Source organism: Ipomoea triloba, chromosome 8 (assembly GCF_003576645.1).
Source record: "Ipomoea triloba cultivar NCNSP0323 chromosome 8, ASM357664v1".
NCBI classification, from domain to species: domain Eukaryota; kingdom Viridiplantae; phylum Streptophyta; class Magnoliopsida; order Solanales; family Convolvulaceae; genus Ipomoea; species Ipomoea triloba.
The window spans coordinates 9,164,724-9,174,942 of NC_044923.1; the positions used below are offsets into that span (position 1 = coordinate 9,164,724).

A 10,219-nucleotide genomic window follows, 5' to 3' on the forward strand; every position below is an offset into this window, starting at 1 on the left:
AGTATCAGTTCAACACAACTGCAATTCCAGACGGATGACACGGCCTCTGTTCCGCGCAACTGCAATTTCCTTTCAACACAACTGCAGTATCCGTTCAACACAATTGCAGTATCAACCATGATCCATGGTCCATAATGCATTGTGGACCATGTTCCACGGTATAACAACTGAGCAAAAGATGGCAATTATATCATTATCAATTCATGTGTAATAATCTGCTCTATAAATAGCATACATTTGAGTTGTCAAATACAGCTACCTGCGGCCTATTCTTCTTCTGAGTAATTTTCCACTTATACCACAAAATTAAGATGGCAATTATATCATTACCAATTCCAATGGTGTCCGTTCTTGAAAAGAATATTGTGAAGCCATCGTCTCCAACCCCAACTTCCCTCAGAACCCACAGCCTCTCTTACATTGATCAAGCTTTATCCAGCATGTACCTCCCCTTTGCCTTCTTTTATTCTAAACCCCAACCCAATAATATCTCCCAGCTTATGCAGACCTCTCTATCGAAAACCCTTACAGCGTACTATCCATACGCCGGGATGCTTAGAGACAACGCCTCCGTGGAGTGCAATGACACGGGAGTCGAGTTCTCCGAGGTTCGAATCCACTGCCCCATGTCCGATGTTCTTGAGAATGTCGAAAATACACAGTCCATAGTTTTCCCGGAGAAACTGCCGTGGAGAAACTGGTATGGCAAGTTAGCGGTGGCTCAAGTTAGCCATTTCGAGTGTGGAGGAATAGCAGTGAGCGCCGCCTTGTGTCACAAGATTGGGGATGGTTTCACCGTCACAAAGTTCATCAATGATTGGGCTGCCACAACGCGTGATCCCCACGTTAAACCGTTTGTACATTTTGTCAGAGATTCCGTCATTCCGCCGCCGGAGAAAAGCCCTCCGTTGCCCGCCCCGGTGATCGTGGCGGAAACTCAACATTGTCGCCAAATAAGATACTTTTTCTCTGCCTCTAAGCTAAACTCCCTTAAAGCAATGGTATGTTTTAATTCAATTTTTTCATAGTATTAAGTTTAGTATTAGTATATAAAATTTATATGTTTAAAAATTATATTGAAAATATTATTAAACAAAAAAAATAAATTTAAAATTACTAAAATAATTAATAATGAAGAAAGATCTTTGTGAATAGGGCGGTTAACGAACCGAACATAAACGAATCGAAATTGTTCGTGTTCGTTTGTTAAGAATTTTGGAGTGTTCGCGTTCGTGTTCGTTTGTTAAGATATTTGAAAATTCAGTTCGTGTTCGTTTGTTAAGCGTTTATTACTGTTTGTTAACATTCACAAATGTGTTCGTTAACGTTTACGAACATGTTCTTTAACATATGTTCATGAGCACGTTCGTGAACACTTGATAACCAAACACCTGCACATGTTCATGATCACAATTCGTTCGTGAACAAGAAATAATGTACGTTCACGAATAATAACCAAACAAACAACATAACTGCAAAATTAACGAACACTACACGAGCTTGTTCATGAACATTAATAAACGAACACAAACGACCTTGTTCACGAGATCTTAACAAACGAGCCTTTTAGACTCTGTTTGTTTATGAACCGAGCTCTAAAATTTATGTTCGTTTACCTCAATAAACGAATATAAACAAACATTTACTGAACATGAACACGAGTGTTTTTCCGAAATAATATTGGCTTCTTTGCCCTTTTTTGTTGTCTGATTTATTTCAATATGAACGGATTAAAATACCCACGTGGCACGCTATTAGGGTTGTATTGTGTTATTGGGAAGCCCGACAGCAGTAGGAGAGAGAGAAGGAGAAAGGGGTGGGGGGAAACCAACGTAACGTATATTACAAAGAAACAAAGGAGTTTGGGAGGGAAAGAAACAGTCAACAGAGGAAAGAGAAGCAGCAGTAAGGTAGAGTCGCCATCAATGTCGTCTGGTTCTGTGGGGGGAAATAATTAAATGATGGTCGCCATGCATGAAAATGGAATTTTTTTTAATTTGTTTTTGAAACCGCATGAAAACAGAAATAAGAAATGAAAATGTGATGAATCTACACTTGGAGATGACAATGAGTTGAGGAAGGTTACATCTATCATTCTATCCATCTTATATCTTTACCATCGACTCTTACTTCCACCCCACACGAGTATTAAAACCTAAAATAATAAAAATATTCAAAACAAAAACTAAATTATTAATTTTTTAAAATAAATTCCATAGTTTAGATATAAAAATAGTAAAATGTTAGCCAAAGTACCCAAGTACACTATTTGAGTATTAAAAGTATATTATTATGTATAATATAATGTACATTAAAATGTACATTTTTTGTGATCCGTATAACACTGTGTGGACTATGATCCACATAATAATTTGCCATCTTTTATGGTGAGGGCCGAGTCTAACCAATATTTTTATTGTTTAGTCTAGTCCAATATAACCCATGTATTAATTTAGGGCAAATTATTCTGTAAACTCGAGTCCAAAGATACATAATTGACATACTAAATATTCAAAATTTATCTTTTAAAAATTCACAATTTGTGATAACCATGTATTGTATTCACAAATTTCTAAAACTTAGAAACACAATTTATATTCGAGAAGTTTACAATTCCAATACTAAAAATACACAATTTAAGACTAGGGTCCACATTCCTGATCCATGGTATTACAACTCTTAATTAGTATGATAAAGATGATGGGTCAACTCCTTATTATTACTCAACAATTCTTAATTAATCCAATTCAAATAATAAATAAACAGATCATGGGTCAACTCGCTCATGTAATATCACCTATAGATAGAGAACTAAGCGTGAGATAGATATATGGAAAAGGTCTCTCAAGTAAAAAAATTTGGGAAAACATTTTCACCTCAAAATGAGTCATTTTTCTTTTGAATATAATGAGTATTTTCGGTTAACTTTATGTTTTTTATAACTAATGAAAATCATTTTTGAAGTTTCTAAACAGATCCTAATTATACTCTTAAGTATTAATAATTATATTCCATCCACCAAAAAAAAAATTAATAATTATATTTTTTTTAATAATATAATTATGTTTTTAATTCTTAATAGGTAAAAGCCAAAACGGGGATACAAAATCCGACGCGCACGGAAGTTGTAAGTGCATTTCTTTACAAGTGCATTGTCTCGGCAGTGAAAACGCGAGAAGTCTCCCACCCCCTCCGACCATCCCAACTCTTCCACTACGCTAACATCCGACCGCTGGCTCTCCCGCAGAGCTTAGCCGCAACATCCGCCGGAAACCTGCTTTCCACGTTTTGCATATCAACAACACACGACGACGAAATGGACGTGGCGAAGTTAGTAGCCAAATTGAGGAAGGGAAAACAAGGGCTCTATGCAAAAGACATGACCAGAGAAAACGAGTTAGCCTTGGAGATATACGAATCCACAAAAAAGGGAGACAAGCCATACGAGGAGGATGGGTTTGATAAGTACTTTTTTAGTAGCGTATGTAATTTCCCATTGTACGACGTGGATTTTGGGTGGGGGAGACCGAAGCACGTGAGTGTTCCAATGGGCCCGTTCAAGAACTTCATTCTCTTGTCCGGAAATAAGAGTATGGACGGTGTAGATGCGTGGGTGACAATGGAAGAAGGTCACATGGCCGCGCTTGAGCAATATGAAGAGCTAGAAGAGTTTGCTGGGATGGTTCTATCTAGGTGATCATATTTGGGAACTTGAGAGTGGAAGAAGGTCATATCTAGTTGATTATATATAATTTTCTCTGATATGGTTTTAAATGTTATTGAAATCCATGTTTATTTCTATTACATTATGTGCTAATTTTTATTTCAAATAAATTTTGATTCGTTTTTTCTACAAACGCACATGGCCAATATAATTAGTGTAACAATTATGTAAGAGTATTAGTCATAGACAAATGTTGCGTAAAATATTTTGTCTAATGATTAAATATGATTAACAACTTTAATCGATTACTTTTAAAAACTATACTCGTAACATCTTTGGTCCAATACTCATTAATGATCATGTTGTGAGATTGGAAGGTAGCACAGAGACACAACCGAGTCATTTGTCTGATGGTGATGAAGTGCATAGCTCCCAGGTTTTTTCACAAACTTTGGTCGAGTCATGGAAACAAGCTATGCGAGTAAGATTTTCTCATTTAGAATATCTAAATCGGCTCGAGATGAATTCGTGACAATATATATATATCACACATAAAAAATGCAGGCCAAGAAAGGACTGTTAGACTTAATTTATCACATATGAACTTAATACGTGATAATTAGGATTGTACTTACATCCAGCCATAGCTCTTACACATATGTTTACCCTTAGTTGTCCCGTTGAGCCTTGTTTTTGTTCAATAAGTGCTAAGCATTTAAACCATTCATTGTGTTTGTTTGTTTGTTTGTTTGTTTTTTTGTTTTGTGTGTGTGTGTGTGTGTGTGTGTGTGTGTTAACCCTTGTCATTTAACCCTTAACCTTAGCCAAAATGTTTCCCTTCACCCTTGAGAGAATATAACATTTGTTCTTTTTTATGGAAGAGATGTTTATTGGAGCTTGTTTTGTTAGCAATCATCTTGATAATTTTGTTTAAGTGTGGGGGTCTCGATAATAAGTTGTTTTTTGATTTGAAAAGAAAAGAAAAAGAAAATCAATGATGTTGAGAAAAATTGAAAAAAAGTGTTGAAAAAGATTATGAAAAGAGAAAAATGAAAAGAAAAGAAAGACGAATAAAAGTTTGAAGTTTGTTTTGAAAGATGTACTCAACCCCACCACTTTAGAGGTTTGTTTTGTCATTATAAGTCTTGTTTGCTCCTTAGTCCATAGAAGTTATATCTCTTCTAGCTCCAATTGTGAATAAATGTGGAGTTCTCCTTTGTTTTATTTCTATACCCCTTCTTTCTTAACCATCCACCCTTAGCCTTGTTACAAGCCTAATAAGAGACCTATTTGATCTTAGCATGCATTCTTAGAGTTGAGCTAGTAGGAGTATGAACGGCAAGCCTATGTGATCTCATTAAAAGCCAAGTTTTGCATAATCTCAACTTAGCATTTGTGCACACTAGATTCTCACACACTTTAATGGTTTTGGTGCTTGGTTATTGGCTTGGGAATAGAACTCGTGAGCCAAGCTAAGGTGATTCTTGAAACAAGTTTTGTTGTAGCAAGTTGGATTGTGGTATGATAGGTTATGCAAAGTGGGAGTATGATCAATTTCTTTGTTAGGATGGTGATTTATTTCTTGTCTTTGCTTGAGGTGTGTAGGTCAACAACCGGTCCTAAACCAATTAAACCGGTTGAAACCAGAAAAATAACAAAAGAAAAATATGAAAAGACAAAAATACTCTTACTAAAATAGAAAAAGTCATGAGAAGGACTAAAAGTGTTCAAAAAATAATAGTCTGGGATGTTAAATGGCAAAACCGATAGTCTGGGATTAAATTTGGAATTGCCACCAAAGACGAGGGACCTCTAGTGGAATTATTAAAAACATTTCATTCAGAATAAATTAGTGCAATTACAAATACAATTTCACTTCAACTCTACAATGCCAAGGGAAGCATTTTAACCAATTTTCCACCACCTATACTTTTAACATTGGAATTAAACAACACCATCACTAACACTGCTAATACAACAATGGAAATCATCACCAGGTGATAAGAGCACTTTGATTTTAACTGTCTATACAAACAATCTCCTTTTACAGTAGCTCTTTTGATTTCAACCTTTCGATTTATTCCTCATTTTGATTTATACGCCTTAACAATCTAGGGATGATTGTCTTTGACTTTGAACACATAGGAAGATCATACCATCTTACAAATACACACCTAACACCTCTCTTTCCCTATACCCAAAACCTATTACAATCTAAAATTAAATATTGAACAAATATAGATTGTTAGGTAATACTCACCTTATTCGGTCCACATACAGTCCCAATACCTTATGTCGAGGTTGTCATTCGTCCATGAGGTTCATAGCTTTAACGAAAATCCACAATAGCAATTCATATTACAAATTACCTCATTGTGTTGAAATATCGAGTGGCTGCTTGAGGAACCATAGTTGTCTTCAGTGTAGTTGGCTTGCATCTGGTTGAATTGAACAACATAAAAAGAAGCGAATGTTGCACTCTGAACAAAATGAAGAAGAATTAGGCCTTCTTCTACATCTTATAATGACTAGGTGAATGGAGAACGCAGGGAGCATGTGAAATTACTTGTCTGTCCTTGGATTTCAAGGCTAGTAGACGATGGAACTAACGGAGGACTTAATTGGGTAAAAATAGAAAAGTTAAGGATTTAATCGGATTGAATCAATAGTCGAGGATCAATTTGTGAATTTCGCTATAGTTGATGGACTATTTTAGGTATTTACTCATTTTTAATTATTAAAAAGTCCTCGCTTTACCTCCAAAAAAAAAAAAAAAAAAAAAAGTCTCGGCTTACTCTTTGCAAGAAAGAGGACGAAGAATATTTCCAATTTTCTGTCGGGGACTGTCAGCCTGTTAGGGTCACGGAGACTGGACGAGGAGTATACTTCTTGTCCTTGCCCTTGCTCCGTCCCCATTATCATCCCTATTCGACATTAGCCAATTTTTAATAAAATTATAAATTTCATTAAATTTGGTGAAAATGAAATTACAATTCCATCCTATCAGACAACTCATAAAAAAATTAAAAAAAAAAAAAAAAAAAGCGGGGCGAGGAGGGGGAGGTGTGGGGCTGCTATCAAGGTTCATCTATTTAGAAGGTGACAGTAGGACAATGGGAGTGCCATATTTCACAGAAAAACACTTAGTCGCCAATTAGGTGCGTTTTCCTTCCGACTCCATGAAACCTCGACGGTCACCTCCATTCTCTCAATATCTATCGAAACCACCATCGACATCCTCCATTGATTTCAAGGTGAGAACATATGAATCGGTGTCCTCTCTTCAAACACTTGCTTCCCACTTTCTCATTCAAGAATCAACCCAAACTCTTCCCTCCCCAAACAAATTAACCAATGCCCATATTTTCAATCCATCTAAACAGCAAAGAACCATCCCAAAAATCTCATCTTGCGATCAAGTTTCAAGAAACTTCAATTGGTTTGTTTCATCTCCAAAACCCCAGAGCTATGAACTTTCTCCAACCCACTCCCTCTGTTCGTCCAAGAAAGCAGAATCCATTTTTACGGCTGCACTTTGTGGCCAAATCGTTTCCCATATTTCGCAATTAAGATGATTTTCAAGCTCTCCGAAGGGACCTTCTTCATCCGGTGATTCGATGCCAATTGTTTCATCTGAGGACTCATTAGACGCAGGTTCTTCAATTCGAAAGCCGACCAATTTGTGGCCTGGAATGTATTCGTGTTCATATTCGTTTGTTAAGGATTTTGGAGTGTTCGTGTTCATGTTCGTTTGCTAAGATTTTTGAAAATCATGTTCGTGTTCATTTGTTAAGCGTTCATTAGTGTTTGTTAACGTTCGTGAACATATTCACGAACGTGTTCATTAACATTAACGAACACGTTTTTGTTAACGTTAGCGAACACGTTCACAAATGTGTTCGTGTAAGTTAATGAAGAGGTTCGTGAACACATAATTACCACCTGCACATGTTCATGAACACAATTCGTTAGTGAACAAAACATAATCTACGTTCACGAACAATAACCAAACAAACAACACAACTATATATGTTTGTGAACATATTCATGAACATTATTAAACAAACACTTAACGAGCTTTGTTTGCGAACATTACTAAACGAACATAAACGAGCTTGTTCGTGAACGTTACTAAACGAACATAAACGAGCTTGTTCACGATCTCTTAGCAAACGAGCTTACCACTGTTCAGACTCTGCTTGTTTATTAACCGAACTCCAAATTTTGTTTGTTAATGTTTGTTTACCTTAAGGGCATCACCATCAATGGTTATTGGTGGGGATAATGTTAGCTTAGTGCCCACATGGCATGAGAGAAGGATGAAAGATGAGAGGAGAGAGAGTGGGTGAGAAGCTTCTGCAAAATAGGAGTTTATGCAGGTCAATGGGTCCCACACTCCCACTAAAGCAAAGGGACAGGGCTCACTCGTGCGTGAGCGCCACTTACTGCGCCCAGCGGGCGCGTGCACTGCACGACGCAGGTGCGCACGATTTCTTTTATTTATTTTTTTCCCTTTCACCCCATTTTCTCTTTCCTAATCAAACTTACAAAATCTCCTCAATAACCGTGAAAAAACCCCACTAATAAGGGTGCTTTAATAAACGAACGCTTACCAAACACAAACACGAATAATTTGTCAAAAGTTTTGTTCACTAACCCCCTACTTGGCCTTGCCCCATTATCATCCCTATTCGACATTAGCCAATTTGTAATAAAATTATAAATTTCATTAAATTTGGTGAAAATGTAATTCCATCGTATCAAACAACCCATTAAAGAAAATGGGGTGAGGAGGGGGGAGGTGTGGGGCTGCTATCACAGGGCGTTTGGTTGGGAGGAAAGAATTAGGGTGGAAAAGAATTGTAATTCTGTGGAATTACAATTCAATGAATAAAGTAGGAATTGGAATTACAGTGTTTGGTATTCAGAAATAGAAGTACAGGGAATTGAGAGGTAAAAAGTGACAAAATGACTAAAATGCCCTTATAGTGTGGTAGATGTTGTAGTAATCTATACTTCTATACTATATATAAAAACAATTTCCTCCTCCCAAATTTTCCCCCCAAAACTTAGGGGTATTTTGGTAAAATCATTTATTTTATTTATTTATTATTTTATTATTTTATTAATTATCCATCCTATAATATTATTATGGTAATATATGATAATGATAATATGATAATATGGTAATATTGTTAATATTAATGGGTGATGGGTGATTGGTGATATATAATTGATAATTGATAATATGGTATATGATATTATTCTTAATATTAATATATTAATATATAATATATTAATATATACTAATATTAATTAATTAATTGGTGATTATTTTAAAAAAGAATAATTAATTGTGATGGTGATTAGTGATATGGGTAATTGAGTGATATTAATATGATATTAATATTATTATATATATATATATATATATATTATAATATATATATATATTAATTAATTAATTGGTGATTGGTGATAGTGATATGATAATCTATATCTATATCTATATATCTATATATATTTATATAATTGACATGTAATTAACTATATTAGAATGAAAAATTATATAATATTGTAGTAAAATTTTTACATGTCAATCATCTATATTTACATAAAATTAAAATTAATTATACTTTCCTTTTGAAAAATCTTCCATATTATGTTTATCCTCCACTATATAATGATGAGAAATGACTCTTCTCTCACAACGTACCAATATCTGTGCTCTCACTATTAGTTAGAGATCTATAATCTGTAATTCTACGAAGTCGAAGATCGAACTTTAACACGCGTAGAATTGTTATGGTATGCGGTATGATTTAATTTTTAGTTGATTCATTCTGCATGTTGGAGATCCTTATGGTGTAGTCTGCATTCCATAGAGTATTTTGTAGTACTGTGATTTAGTTTGATTTTAACAGCTCAATATGCTTTAATTTTTGCTGATAAGGTTTCAAGTAGCTAGGCCAATTTTGCCATGGGCGTATCACGTATGTAAAATTACAATTTTCAGAGTGATTGTAGTGAACAATCAAATGTTTTCTATAATTATATATTTTAATCACATTACTTTGATTGGTAATTTCTAATGGAAAAACATTGTATTGTAACTTTTGTATTACAAGATTTTGAATGATAATACCTTATTTAACTATCCATCTTTTTAGTTGTACTGTGCAAAATAACTAGCAATCTACGGATGCTCATCTATATATTGTAGAATTTGCAATCTTGATCTTCCCCATTTACGGATGCTTATGTAATTTGGTAAAAATGGTGGTTACTATACTTGAATAAATCCTCAATTATTCATTCCAATTGTTCGTTTTACCATTCCAATTCTTCATTTTATAAAAAATGGTGCATTGGAAGCTAAACATGGGTCATTGTATCATTGATTGTTGATTCCAATTATTATTAATCTTTATTAATTGCACAATACTAATTCACACTTATTAGTTAAAAAATGGTGATTACTATACTTGAATAAATGAAATAATAATATTAAATTTTGTAGCTCGATTAAAATTATATTATAATAAATAATAATAT

At 34.6% G+C, this 10,219-nt stretch overlaps 1 protein-coding gene across 1 annotated transcript; it reads left to right on the forward strand.

Annotated features, from left to right (window-relative positions):
- Nucleotides 1-311: 311 nt before the first annotated feature.
- LOC116026909 (acylsugar acyltransferase 3-like) lies at nt 312-3,697 on the forward strand. The gene is made up of 2 exons (XM_031268337.1): nt 312-1,001; nt 3,083-3,697. The coding sequence occupies exons 1-2, from the start codon at nt 312-314 to the stop codon at nt 3,695-3,697; spliced, it is 1,305 nt and encodes a 434-aa protein (XP_031124197.1).
- Nucleotides 3,698-10,219: the final 6,522 nt, after the last annotated feature.